The sequence below is a fragment of the Plectropomus leopardus genome, chromosome 6 (genome assembly GCF_008729295.1).
Source record: "Plectropomus leopardus isolate mb chromosome 6, YSFRI_Pleo_2.0, whole genome shotgun sequence".
Lineage (NCBI taxonomy): Eukaryota > Metazoa > Chordata > Actinopteri > Perciformes > Serranidae > Plectropomus > Plectropomus leopardus.
The window spans coordinates 28,489,360-28,504,627 of NC_056468.1; the positions used below are offsets into that span (position 1 = coordinate 28,489,360).

The 15,268-nt window shown below is 40.7% G+C and overlaps 1 protein-coding gene across 1 annotated transcript in view; it reads left to right on the top strand.

Moving 5' to 3' along the window:
- The first annotated feature begins 535 nt into the window (after positions 1-535).
- si:dkey-215k6.1 (transmembrane protein 132C) overlaps positions 536-15,268 on the top strand; it is a 322,194-nt gene continuing 307,461 nt past the window's right edge. Inside the window, exon 1 of the mRNA XM_042488311.1 lies at positions 536-617. Coding sequence (XP_042344245.1) covers positions 536-617 — 82 coding nt within the window. The remainder of the gene's footprint in view (positions 618-15,268) is intronic.

Sequence of the window (15,268 nt, forward strand, 5' to 3'; positions counted from 1 at the left end):
AAACCGCCAAGGAAGTGGACTTTTTAATTCGTCGGGGGAGTTGTTCGTCCACTCTGCCGGTCTGTTTAAACTTTGGAAAAAAGAAAAGTGAGATAAAGGGAGAGACACTAAGGCTTCCTCAGCTTTTAGCTGTCCCGTTTGGATAAATAAGCAGAGGAGCGCACCGGTGGAAAAAGCTCTCCACGGGGGGGGAAACGGGTTCATTCCACGGCTCTGTCTTCAAGGAGACACATCGCAGACTTTTTTCTTTTCTTTTTTTAAAGGGAGGATTTTAAAAAGAAGCCAGCCTGCAACGGAATTGCCCATTGGGGGTTTCATTTTTTATTACTGACTCCACAAGGATTTATAGTTAACTCCAAAGCTCATCGGCGCGGTGTCTTAGGTCAGGCACAGAGGGAGCGCAGTTTGGTCAAATCGAGATTATTGATGGCTCTGATGCGGTAGTGATCTGTCTGAGGAAAGAGATAAAAATAAATAAGAGATCCTCTTTTGTGCGTTTTGTGAACAGTCCCGGAGGTTTGTACCGGCAGGAGGGATGGAGACGGTGTGGAGAAGAGGAGGCGCGCTGGTGGGATGTCGCCTCTGGAAGACGGTGCTTCTTCTTTTCCTGTGGAAAGGTAAGAGATGCAGATGCATCCAAAACTTGTTGCCACTTTGAAACATTGTCGTATTGTTTTGGGGGGCTTGAAATCCAGAGTGTCACACCCACTCTTAGCATGTTATTTTTGTTGTGTGTGTGTGTTTTTATTGTTTAACTAGTTCCAAAAGCGCCATGGATTAGTGCGTAATGGTTGTGTCATAATTGTTGGCATGTTTTCCTTTTATGGTGCGTTTGTGCGCTTTGGAAAGATGTGATGTTAGACAGGTGTGATCGCGCGGGGGAAACCCAAGTCAAAACTCAGTCTCCCACCTCCCCTCCATCCTCACAGAAACCAATGTGGCACGATTCATCACTAAAAAGAGTTAAACTGGAACAAGTTGCATGAAGTCATGACGCGTTCCTGAAATTTCAAGCCATATGGTGATTACAGACTGGAGGTTACGTCTGCCAACATGTTAACACAGCTCCCGCAATTTAAATAAAGCAAGTTTCATTTTTCTTAAGCCAAATGACGATCGATCTGCCCATATTCACCTTGACACCGCCTATATCCGCGCGTGTGTGCGGAATAATAAGTAATTGACTGAGCTGAAGCGTCAAATGACAGATGTGTACTAACCGGTGCCATCTGAGACACCCGAACCCCGGCTTATAGTCGGCCGGCGGCTCACCAGCCCGGGTGTCTGTCTGAGTCCTCGGAGAAGACTGATTGCAGCGTTTGTTTTACAAAAAAATAAACTTATTTTGGGAGTGAAAAGAGAGACTGGTAGCGGATGACCTCTTATGCGCTCCTAGAATCCGGTTTAGAGATGAGTGTCCCCTGTGAGAGGTGATCTGAAGGGGGTTTTCTCATGATGTACGGTCCTTTAAAATTAAAGGAAGATCTGCTGTCCTCGCCCCTTTTAAACTCATGAACATTTGTAAACTGAGAAAAAACAATAAAAGTGTTTGCTCATTAAGTGAAATTATGATCAGATTATTTCTTCGTCTTCAGTCGGCAAAATTACACACATTGTAAAGGGAAATAGGAAGCGAGGGGTCAAGATGCCAAATATGTCCGGCTATCATGAAAAGCACTGGCTTCATGAAATAACTAGGGGCTTTTTGTGGATATGGATTGTGGTGCGTCACTTAGAAAATAAAAGATAGTTTAACCGCATTTTTTTCATCTCATTTGAAGCTCCAGTAGGAGATTGTTTTGTCCAGAGCGTGTCTGCGCAGATGGCGATTCACTGTCTTGCTCAAGAACATGAAAACGCCGTTTTTCTGAATTCAGGTCGGGTCAAACGACCTCTCACTTATCCTCAAGAGAAAAAAAACAATCCGAGGAAGAAGAAGCGGGATAAGATGAAGAAGGCTGACAGATAATGTAGTGCGCACTTGCACGCCTCCGCGCACATGACAGTCCTTTAGAATTAGTATCACATTCCCGCGAGTATATTCTGTGTCTGTGCGCGCGCGTGGGTGTGTGTTTTAATCAGCTCCGGTCACTCACGGCCCACTGAGCAGTTAACAGTCGCCGCGTTGTGCGCTCCGGAGCGCGGTGGTCGCCGGCGCCGTGGCCGTGGCGCACGGCACATCGACAGGAGACCAAACAGCTGTGCCCGACAAAACGGCTGAATAACCAAAAGATCAAATCAGCCAAACACACTCTCGCTCTTGCTCTCCCCCTGACACCTTATCTCTTCTCTTTTTCACGTGAAATGAAATATACAAGAGAGTTTTTCCAAACTGGACTGTCTGCAGCTTTTTGTCTGAGTGTGCATATTGCTCTTTGACTTCTGTTTAGTAGCTCCCTTGATAGTCAGGATGGTCGTTAGTATCTCTATTTTCTTGCTCCATTTCAGCTCTTTTTCTCTTACACACACTCTGAATCTGCCTTACACACACGCATAAGGGAAGGTCCATTCCGACTTGGCTTTGGTTTAGCAGTTTTTATTGGGCATGGGAGAGCTCTGGCGCTAATGGCCACCCAAGGCAGTTTAAGAAAGCAAAACACCAACCTTGCCTTTTATCTCTCAGTCTCTCTCTCCCTGCATGTGTTGCCAGATTTAGTGCTCACTTGCTCATGCCTTTCTTGCGCCTGTGTGCGCATTTACAGTAGATGTGGACACATATAGGATCTTAGTCACCAGTGTGTGTCCATGTGTGTGCTGCTGTCTGAAACCAAACTTAAGCTGTAACCTGTAATCCCTCAGAATTTTCCACCTCCCCGTCTGACTCCAGCCCCAGAAAAACACTTTAAAACTGATATCGCTCAGTTTCAGTGTACTGTATTGTTGTTGGTTCTAAGCACTACATGTCACCGACTGCACTGCCTTTATCTCACCAGTAGTCCCTATTTATGTTATCATCTCATTACTCCCTGAGTGGCATTTCCATTTTTATGTCACTCCATTTCATTGTAATTGCATCACTCTGTTGTTTCATCACCCAGGTCGTCTCTACGTTGTCATTGTTGGTTTTGCTCAAACGCTGAGCATCAGAAAGATGCCAGTTCAGAGGCAAACACTTAAGTTTGGTCTTGAAGGTTTAGAGGCTTAGTAGAGTCACCGGGGGGGTCATGACTTGACTCTGTTTTCTCAGCTGGACGTTTGTTGTGGGCGGGCGGCCTGGGAATTCCTTACATACGCATAAGTCAACATTTATAAACTTTAGCTGTGAGCGGTTGTTGATGTTAGAGGGCTAAGATTTGACTTATCCACATTTCTTTTAACTACTGCTTCTATACGCTGCATCATCAATCAATGATGTTAAATGTACTGGATTGATTCTCTCTTTTTGCTCTCCTTGTACTGTGTGTTTGTTGCATGTGTGCATATGCATTAATGCATCTTTTTATATCTGTATCTCTATGCGTAAACAGTTTGGCTGTGACTGCTAATTTTATATCTGGATATTTCCACTAATATTAGTTTATCTCAGATATATCCGTATCGGCCTACAGAGTACAGAAATGACCCCCCAAAAAACATGGATATGTCCACTTTAGAGAACTGACAATTTATTTTCAAATCTAAAATATCCCACTCAGAACATATCTTGGTAACACTCCTCGAAAAACCCAAATACATGAGCAATATTTTTTGTTATTTGAGCTTTTCAAACTCTCAAATATCAAATTTCTCAAGGCTATCTGCTCTTAAAACAGATCCAAGGAAAATGCTTGTTTCTGATTGGCTTGGTTTTAGTCATAATCTGTACATCGAGGAATCTCATGAGTCCGGTTAACGGTTTCAGTGGTGTTTTAAATTACAGCATATGCACAATCATTTTCCCTTTTTTTAAGATTAATTTTAATTTTCCCTTTATGAAAAGGACAGCTAAGTTAGACAGGAAAGATGGAAGAGAGAGAGAGAGAGAGAGAGAAAGAGGGGATGACATGCAGCAAAGGGCTGCGGTTGGATTCAAATCCGCCACTGCGAGGCGTCAGCCTATGTGGGATGCACTCTCTACCGGGTGAGCCAGAGGTTGCCCCCCTCATATTCCTAATTTTAAACAGATTATCTCATCGTTCAGTAGCTCACTTTAATGGCCTCACTTTTGTTGAGGTTGCTTTTTTTATGTGGAATAGCCATGTGGCAGATTGTACTTTATGTGTCAAATGCTGAAAAAAACCCCTGCACTGTTCACAGTGTGTGTGTGTGTGTGTGTGTGTGTGTGTGTGTGTGTGTGTGTGTGTGTGTGTGTGTGTGTGTGTGTATGTGGCTGTGTGCTTGAGTGCATTTCGCACTACGCTGCTAACCTGTAGCAGAATGTCAGCACTATGCACCATTACTCATGCAATACAGAGCATTAATAATTACTGATGTAAAATCACTGAGACACACACACACACACACACACACACAACCACACACACACACGTACAAACACAATGGTAGTTTCTCACCCTGTCCGTTCTATACTCTGCTCTCGCTCCTTGCTGTCTGTGAGTGTATCTTTCTTTGTGTGTCATTGTTGGTTTCATTCACTGGCTCACTGATTCACTCAGGCACACACTTGTATGGTCACACGTGCATGCACACACACGCACTCACACACACATACATGCACGCACGCACACACTAACAGTCACAGCACATCCAAACACATCCACACACACAGAGGGAGCTTATTCTTTGGAAATAAGTAATAGAGAGGATTTTAAATCAGACAAGGGACATTTCTGAGATAGAATATGTGAACTTTTAAGATTTTCTCATGAATGCAAGAGGGAGGAGGAAGAGTGAGTGTGCGTGTGGCTGCTAAACACCATAATGTTAGAAAATTATACCCCTTCAGTTTTAGCCTTTTTCTTTCTGCCTCACACGTGCACATGCTCACGCGACCTTTTTGTCATGGTGACAGTGAGAGGCTAGAGCACAGAAGGACACAGTAAAGAGGGTCATAGAGACACAGAAAAACGAATAAGGTGGACTGGAAGAAGTGGACACAAGGAGGTCTCCACTCTCTGCCTCCTTTGTCCTCGGTCATGAAGTTCTCAGCTTTTTCCTGTATTGATTTTTGTGTATTTTGTGTGTTCTGGATATTACAGTATGACTGCAAGGTTGCCTTGTTGGGAAGCAGAAGAAAAACACTCTCCCACTTGTTTGAAAAATTGTTGTCAAGGTGCTCCTGAATGTGAAAAAGAAAAGCAACAACTCCACTATCACTGGTCTGTGGCCACCAGTACAATACTCTGGCTGAAAACAGCAGCTGTACAGATGTGACTGTGGCTGAAAACCTGCACTGCGTCTTTCCTTTATCACAGTGTGCTGTTTTGGCAGCTGGTATAGGATTTAAGTAACATATTTTGCATTAAAACCACAGCTGTTAACATTTTTAAAAATAACTTTTTGCTGTAAGTTTAACTTCTCACAGTTGCAGATGCAGGTTTTCCCACGCATTAATTTATTAAATTAAAACATCTGCTGCCACAAATAGGTTTTTAGAGGTAGACCATTCATTAGAAATGAAATTGGAATATGAATACTGTTGATTATATTTATGGCACATTAGGGGCAGAGACGGTGTCAGGCACATTGAAAGTGAAACTTAATCGTTCATTCTGCTGGATGTAATTGTTTGTTTCACTTACAAACAGCTGCTCCTCTCATCCATCGATCTAAACTGATCAGATTAAATGTGAACGGATTAACAGATCAGTTATCCACTCTGGAAGTCACAAACTGTTATAGAGCGAAAAAAAGAGACGTCAAGGAGCGCTCTGCCTGGGCTGCGTTCATGGACTCGCACAAACCTCAAAATTTAGAGAGGGAAACACTGACAAGAGACAGATAATCTGTGAAAAAAAAAACTTCTTCTCTTAATAGTTCTTATAATGGCATTTGTAAGAAATCACTGTGGCGGAACGAAAACAACCAATCAGAGCCTGAGGAGTCTTTATCGCAGCTGTTAATCACTGCTTGTGAACTGCGATCAAACTCAGCTAGCCAGCGCTGACCAAACATAAATCAAAACTCTGTCACTGCATTGCCTATTTCTCACCTCAGATGTTTTCAGGGACATTTTTTAGTGTATTGTTTAGCTGTAAAATAAGTGTTTATGACCCGACCGCTATGTGAAAACAGTTGAGCCAAAACTAACCATCTGCTGGAGCAAACCTATTTTTATAAAAGTTACCAACTGCAGCTTTAATTGGAAATAATACACAGATTCGCAGTGCGGAACATGAACCAAATTGGAACTTTAAGAAGTTGCTTCTATTTTTGAATAAAAACTTTTTCCATATACCCAGTAAACGTGTTTTTAAAGGTTCTACTAATTCATTGTTTTGTTTTCTGAGTCGTCAGCAGAGTCGTCTTTACTACCGTCCAAAATTTCTTCACCTTTTATGAGCTGTGAGTATCTCCTCTATTTCGGTGGGCCAACACTACGATAAAAAAGAGATTGATTTTTGCCAGCTGGCATTAATAAGCGTACTTCATCTTGTCATTTTTCCAGCCCGAAAAGAAAACACAGATAGTCTTAGTATATACTGGTATACAGTTGGAACACAGGTCTGGGAAATTGTAGTATGTTTTCATGTCCTTTTGAGCTTACATCCATTACCTTTTTCCTCCGTTGAACTTGATTATTTTTTTTCAACATTTTTATATATTCAATTAATTTACTCATTCAGGAAACCAACATGTTTATGTGTATTTGGTAGCCCTTTTGGTTTTTCTCGTCATCGTTTCTGTTTTTTGAATGAAAAACTCTCATTTCTTCCGCTGTGGAAAGAATTGGTTTCCCAGGCCACTTGATTGGTAGAAAGAGTGTATGCACAGTCAGACCACTCAAACATAGAGGCGCGCACAAACAGACTGAAGGAGCTGGATGATAGGGAAAAGAACTGGCTCTCCTCGTCATAAGGAGACCAACTCTTCTTGTCACCAAGCAGAGGAGGAGGAAGCGATGGAGATGGAGAGATTGAAGAGAGACAGAGTGGCAGAGATAGAGGGAGATTTTCTCTTCCCTTGAGAGTCTATTCATCCTCAGCGTCCCTTCCTTCTGTATCAGTAAATCTCATCGAGAAGGATACTGTTTGCTGCAGGGCCTGGACATATTTACACTGACACAGTTGCTCACATTCACACACGTTTACACACACATTCTTACACACATCTCTGGCATACTCATGACAGACGCACCAGAAGAATGTATTATTAGGGGGGCACAATGCATAATCATCTACTCACAGTATTGTTGCCAAAGTAAAATGCCTAGAATCTAGCTGGAATTATGGAGTCAAAAATAACTCCCTGTTCTTAAGGGAATTTTGCCATTTTGTGAAATTTGGAAAGGAAGGTGATTCATAATGTCGATATGAACTCAAAATGTATTTTTCTTTACATGCAATTATCTGTGTGTGCATCAGTTATTTGGCTGATGCACACACTCAGTTAAACTTGGTACACTTGTAAATAGAATTATAGAGTTGCAAATGCATGTTGACAAATGTCCTGGTTAAGGTGGAATTTTTTGTTTGATGTATGTTATATAATTTTAGGGACACATTTTATCCATTTCAATTTGCAGATTATTAGTTTCTAGACACTGTATTGATTAGGACTGGGCAATGTAAAGATATTATGGCATATGGAGATATTAGACAACATATTGTCTTAGATATTGTTATATTGTGTTATGGAATAAATGGTGTTTTTCTTGATTTTATAGGTTGCATTACAGTAAAATCATGTACTTTTCTCAACTTATCAGACAGTTTTACTTAATTAATACTTGCCTTTACCCACTTAGTCATTACATCTACATGAATAATGATTACTGATCAAAAATGGAATTGTGTTAATATTTTTTCAAAGCACCAATAGTCATTCCTACAATATTGTCACATCAAAGAGGGAATTTAGTTAAAAAAATAAAGAAAGAAAGTAATGTTCAATTCATTTCTAGAATTAAGTGTTTTTTAGGAGATTTAAAAAGATTTATATATATAGTGCATTGAGATATACCCTAATATATAATTTTCATATACATCATATAATTTTCAGTTGTCCTATAGCCCAGCCCAAGTACTGATTAGAACCTGCCAGTTTAATCTCTTCACTGCTATTTTCAGATCTGCCTTCTACTTTGCAAAGAATTACAAGTCCCTTGAAACTTAAGAATAATAAGAGATCAGAACTAGAAAATAATATTTTTGAGTTGGTATACATGGATGATGAACAATAATCGTGTTCCTCGGTGATGAAGGCCAGAGTTCTAGCTTTCCAAAGACCTACTTTGAAAGACAGTCTTTGCATGAGTCAGAAAGACGCTTTCAACCTGACTGAAGGTAAATTGGGAACAGTGGATTCAAGTGTTTGTATTACATCTTTTGAAGGAATAATTTAGAGACTTAAAAAGATTAAGAATCAAGAATTAGCGATTTAGAATTAATGCTTCAGTCTACTTAAAAATAAACTAGTTCATAAGCTGTGTGGTCTGATCACGTTTAAAGGCAAAAGTGCTTGTACCTGCTTAAATTGGCCAAACCTGAAGGTGAAGTGGAAAGTCTGCTGTCATAGTGACCTCCACGATCTGTTACTGCTCCCTTGACCTCTGTGCAAGAAGTCTGTGTCTGTTACACGTCTTTCAATGCAGTGAATCATACAAATCGTGATGTTGGTGCACACCTTCTCATAGAAGGCCTTAGTCATGTTACGCATGGTTTCACACATAATAAGGGACCAAAGTTGTTGAAAAAAAGAGCTCAAAGTTTACATATTGCCATTTTCTCACCTTTGCACAAAGGGGCAACCCCTGCTTTACTGTCGAATTGTCTTCTTTAGAAAGTTACAAAAACTTTAATTCACATTTCCTGCCTTTAAAAGGTGTGTGTCCTTGACGCTACTCAGGCTGACTTTTGCCCTTCATTTGTATGGAGCCATCCAACTGTACAGAGGTGGTGCCAAAGCAGGAGGCTCTGGCAGAGCAACACCCATGACTGTATATAAAGATGGACAACACGTCTCCACGTCCTTCCTCTGTACTAAAATGAAACAAAAATCTCCCTGATTCTGCAGCTGCCATCTTGTGTCTGAACAGTAGCAATCTTCCTGGAATTGACTTCCCGCCGTCCGACCAAGTGGCGCCATTGATTGGGAGCACTTGATTGGCACACACAGCTGTCAGTTACGATGTCAAATCCTCTTTTTACAGCATCAAATAACTAGTTATAACCAAATTTTGCAGTAAAACAAACACTTAAACATACACTGTTTTGTTGTCCTTCTTTATCATAGTCTGTGAGCACCACAGGGTCGTCCAACAAAAAAAAAATATTATCTTGCTCGACTTTAGCCACAGTGTGGCTTCATCTGGCAAGGTGCTGCGTTGGCCAGTCAAACACATGCATTGCATTGATTTAGAGTTATAGTTTTTTGCACTCTTTTTTTTTTTTTACTAGTAGGTATCTATTTTATGTGTTTATCTGTTGAGTTTTTAACTTGTTATTCTGTTTACGTCTCTACTATTAACAGAATCTACAGGCAGTTACTGAAAGTCAACTGATCAGTCTGAATACTTATGAATAGTCCAACTTCCACTGTGCAAGCCTGTGTGTGTGTGTGTGTGTGTGTGTCTGAGCCTGCAACTCTCTGTATACTCCAAGAGACCATGAGACGGCTGGGTTTCAAAGGCCTGTCGAGAGGTTTAAGGGTCTTACTAATGAGCAAGTCATTTTCCCTCAGATTAGCATGAATAGCCGGACTAATTTAGTGCGTGCGTGTCTGTTTGTGTGCATGTGTGTGACTGCTACTGTAGGTCTAGAAGTCATGTCTCAGGGTTTAAGGTTGAGCTAATCAGCAACACATTTCCCCCTACATTAGCTTCACTTGGCTGATTAGCCACGCAGTGTTTGTGTGTGTGTGTGTGTGCGTGTGTGTGTGTGTGAGTGAGAGAGAGAGAGAAACTGAATTAGCTGATCATTATCATCATGACACAATGAGTCAGAGGAGACTAACAATAGATTAACATTAGCTTTCATTGAATTTTGATTGAATGTAATTTATCGGGATGATGTGCAGTAATGTGTGTGTGCGCACGCATGTGTGTGTGTGTGTGTGTGTGTGTTTGTCAGGATCAAAGAGGCGTAAAGGCTAAACTATAGCAATTGGCTGTGAGTCGCTGAATGGCTGATCTTCTTCAGATTTTTACTATACTTTTTATAGTTTGGTATCTTTCTCTGGGAGCACCAGACCATTGTGTGCAATAGTGCAAGTCAATGACAAGGACTGCTTTATGATGATGTAAGAGTTGTAAGTTTTCAATCAAAGACCTTGATTTTTTTGCAGGATTTGCCAATTGATTTTCCCATAAAATGTATTGTACATTGTAAATTAACAATGGCTCGGCTATAGTCTTTGTTCACAGAACATGTTTTTATTGTCTAAATGCTACCTTGTGTATGTATGGAGTTTGGCAAAAGAGCCTTTATGTATGCAGCTCCATATATGTGAATTTCTCTGCAGAAGGACTTAAAGTTACTCTTTGGTTTCTCCGGGTGGTTTCAAAGCACTGTTGAAGGAATTTTGTATGTCACCATCTTTATGCCAGTGTGGGTTTAATTTAGTTGTAAACCAGAAAATACCGAAATCTGCACTTTAATTTAGTTCAGAGTTTGATAGTTTAGGCAAAGAATGGATAAAAAAAACTTGAATTCTCAAATTTGCACATGAGCCTGTTTTTATTATAAGGCTTGGTGTCATTTGAAAATAATACTTTGAGATATTTTTAATGTATACTATGCAGGATTTTCCAATAAAACAATGAATGGAATCCCTCTATATCATCACTAATGTCCTACTAGAAGTGTGTGGCGATGTATTTATCTGCTGAGATTCTGACCTTTGCTTGCATTTTCGTATTTTCTTCTTATTTTGCTGTGTTTGGGACACTCCTGGACACAGTTTGCAGGTGAGGTCGGGATTTCATAAAAAGCTGGTGACCAGTTGTCAGACTGTAAGTAGCAACGATTTAGGAGCAAGTTAGGAAAATCACGATCACAGCGCCAAAAAAAACATATGCAGTGAGGCAAAACGCCAAGTGGACATAGCTTGCTCTAAAACAAGAGTGAATCTGATGCTGGCTTTTACTTTCACTTTCACTGGCAATAGTATACCTTTGCAAACATCAAATGTTGTGTAAGTGCAGGTTATACAGTTTAAAACTGGCAAAACTTAAGCTGTAAACCTTTTGATCAAAGCATAAGAAGAGTGCAACAAAGTCGAGTAATCAGGGTAGTTATCTTGGCATACATTTGCTGCCTGTCGGGACTTGTCAGGTTTTAATTCATGAGGTCAGATTTTAAGCTCTAACTCTGAGGCTGGAGTTTCCCTCCTCTATGATGCGATGCAATAAATGAATCCATCATTCTTTCCTGGAATCTCTATTTTTCACATTTCCTCTTTGCCTCTGCATTCATCTCGTGTATTAATCCACAACTGATTTTCAGTTTGTTTTTCCTCATCGAAGTGGTAATATTAAGCTGGCGATCTGCTGCCATGCTGAGTCCTTTGATGGCTAATTGTTTATTTATGTTCTTTCATCACAACACTATTTTTCTCTGACAAACATCTGAGGAGCAATAACAGGGGTTTAATGGGCCGATGCTTAGCAGGCACACAAGAGGAAGAGACAAATTTTTCTGTCTTCTTTCCCCTTTCTTCTTTGCATCCTGTTTCCTCTCCGCCTTTATTGTGACATTTTTGCTCATTTTATCACTCTCACGCGGTCATCAATCATTCTTACATTTAATCTTTCTGTTTCTTTCTGTCCCTTTCCTCCACTCATCTTCCTTTTCTCTATCCTGTGTCACATTCTTTTTTTTACTTTCTCTCTTAAAGAGCATTTTCTGTCCCTATTACTTTTCTCTACTTCTTTCCATCCTTACTCCATCACTTCATCCCCCGCCATTGTGTCTCAGACTTCATCTCCCTATCTTTCTCTTCCTTCCTCCAAAATGCAATACATCTCTCCTTGTCATCTCTTCCTCTGTCCTGAACCCTTCTCTCTCCCCAGCCCTTTCCCCATTTGTCTCCTCTTTTCTCACTGTCTCCCATCGATACTTTCCCACCTGTCATCCTCTTTTTCTCTTCTCTCCTCTCCTGCTTCCTCCCCCCTCTCCATCTCTCCATCTCCATCTCTCCCTCTCTGAGCAGCTCTTAACCAGTCCTTTGAGAGTGTGTGAGCTGCTCGGCCTAAATGATTTTCTATTACCGCCGCCTGTTAACAGCGCTCCATTTGATCAAGCTAATGAAATTGAAAACTTTCATCTCAGCCAAATTGATTTCAAACCTGAAACCGCACGCGGCCAGAAAAAAAGGAACAAGAGAGAATGCGAGAACGTGTGTTAGTGGAGCACGACATTCACTTCAGACGCGCGCAGAAATCAATTAGCCTGTATGTCGTTTTACTCTTGTCCTTGGGAGACGGAGGGAGCTAGAGGCCTCGTCTTTAATTGTGTGTGAGACGGCAAGCATTTGAGCATGTATTGACAGAGACTGAGTATGTTTTGTATTTGTGTTCTTGTGTGAAAATGATGCTCGTTCTGATTTAGACAATACCATTTGAAATATCAGCACTGGATTCCTTTTGTTCTGTGAGCAAAAGTTAAGAAGCAGCAGTTACAGACATTCCCTCACAGGACTCGCCACAGTCCTGTTAAGAGGTTTGCTTGTTCACTTTTACTCAGTTCACAAAGATATTTAATCCAGTAGCCTATAACAGCCAAGCACGGATCTAAAGTCGAGGGATTATTTTTGTCAGGTAAAGGAGCCAGTTTGGTCTTCATGACTGACCGGAATTGGTCGGACAGAGTCGATTATTTTCTGTAGAAAATAAATCTAGCAGCGCACGCATCCAAAAGCAGTTAAGCACTAGGTGCTGGACAGAACAAAAATAGATACAAAAATACAAAAAGCCAGAAGACAGCCTGAAGACAGGTCTGGGCCTAAAACATTACATGTAGAGGTAATAAATGTTCATGGGAGCATCATCTAGTGTACAGACTCGTTGTGTTGATTATTCTCTGTCTCTCCTGTTGGTAGAAAAAGACATGATTTGTGGTGTTTAGCAATTCCAATAATGTTTTTTTTATGTTTAATTTTTTCACGTAAATTTCAGCATAAATTAGCACAGATTTAGAAGACTTAATCTCATAACGCACAATCAAAGACCAGGTAGTAAGTAACAGGATGGCACAGTTGAAGTGGGTGAGCCAGTCAAAACTTCCATACATGCAGTTTCCTTTGCACATTTCCTTAACATGTAGAAGTACTGTTTTGACTTCTTTGTCTGTAAATAGTCACAGTAAGCAAATGGAAAATAAATGTTTTATTTATTGAGTTTCCCGGTCACATCCAGTGAATGAACAATTTATTTTTTTCTTTGGGTTTGATTGTTTTGTAGCCTGGCTTGTTATCTGTCTTGTCAGCTCTGGGCCTATAAAGGGAAATAAAAGTTAGCTTTAGATTGTGCCAGGAGTCCAGTTTCTTGATTGAATCCACTGAAAGAAAAGTAAACAAAAGAAGTGTGGTCGCTGATCATTTAGAATAAACCTCTCTACTCGGGTTGATATGAGGCTCATTCATAACTGAGGTAAATAACAAAAAAATCACTCAGAGAAAAATAACCCAAAACTTCTGCAGTGGCCTTCACATCTGCAACCTGAACGTGGTGCCAGATTAACAGGCCAGACTGGAAGGATGTTAATCTTTTGAATCTTTTGTTTTTGCCTTCGACATCTTTAATTGTTTGAAAAAGTGTTGGACTTACCAAATTATCTCACCTGGAGAAAAAAAGACTCAGTGTTTTACAAAGTGAATTGGACAAAGACCATTCCTGTCACAATCCTGTTTTACACAAACCTGCTTATGCAGTTTTGGTTTCATGCACAGCTGATAACAATGCCAAACTTTGGATATAGTTGTTAGATGAAGTTGCAGAATGTAAAACTGCAAATAAAACAGAATAAAACAGGCTAAAAATGACAAAGGGCATATAAAGTGCACAGTGTCCCAAAGTGCAACAGCAGAAATTTTGCCCCGAGGTCACCATCAGTGCTAAACAGAGCATCAAAACATGTGCACATTTCTATTTTGGAAACGGCTAAATGGTAATGGCTGCATTTTATGTATATTTAAGACATTTTTAGGAATGTTTAGTATAGATATTTTATTTTACGCCTGTGTCAGAAGTGATTAGACAATATGACATACTAAGGAGGATGCAAAAGAGAAAGTGAATAGGTTAGTGCTGGTTGATATAGATGTGTCTCTTTCCCGGATCCCTTTTTGGCTCACTGTAGTCATCAGAGGCACACTGAGCTGTTCTGTGGATGAGAGTGTGCTGTTCTAGTTCAACATGGTTTTCAGTTATGTTCTGGTATGTGCATGCCCACATGTTTTCCTATAGGTATATTTATATACATGGGTGTCTTTTTTATCTTGTTTCTTATTTATGCTTGTGTGCATGTAGTTCAGGGGGCATGGGCTTTAAATCTTTGGCTCAGGGCTGGCTGCAAACACTTGATGGCATTAGCTCCACTCTGAGAGCGAGCTATCGAGAGAATGGAAACAGTTAAGAAGAGCGAGTTGCAGAGGGAGACATTAAAAGGCCAGACCAGGCCACGATCTGGGTGCTGTGAAGAAATGGGATGAAGAGATGGAGAGAGAGAGAGTGAGAGAGAGATGAAAAGAGGATGAAAAAGTAGCAGTGTGAAATGAGACTTTGGGCTGTGGAGGGAAGAGGGGAAGATTGGAAAGAGATGAGAGAGAGAGAGCGCAAAACAGAGAAGGAGAAAAAGAGGTAGCAAAAGAGGGAAGGAGGGAGGGAGGGAGGGAGAGGGGAGGAACAAATTACAGGCCAAGAGGAGGAAAAGACGTAGCAGAGAGAAAGAAACAAGATGAACAGATTCAGAAAACAAAAGAAGGGGAGGGACGGGTATTTTATGAAGGAAAAAAAGCTGAAGACCGAGTGTTAGGGACAGCGAGAGATTTAACATTTCACTCTGTGTTGCTTTTAGCCTGTAGGCCAGCATTACAGTAGAGATTTCCACTATTTACAAAGCTCCCAGAGGCTTCAGGACTCCATCTACATAATGTTTAACATGCTCAGCTTGGCTGCGCTCTGCCCGTCAAAGGGATACGGTGTAAGGATTTGGGGCATCAATCCTTGAGG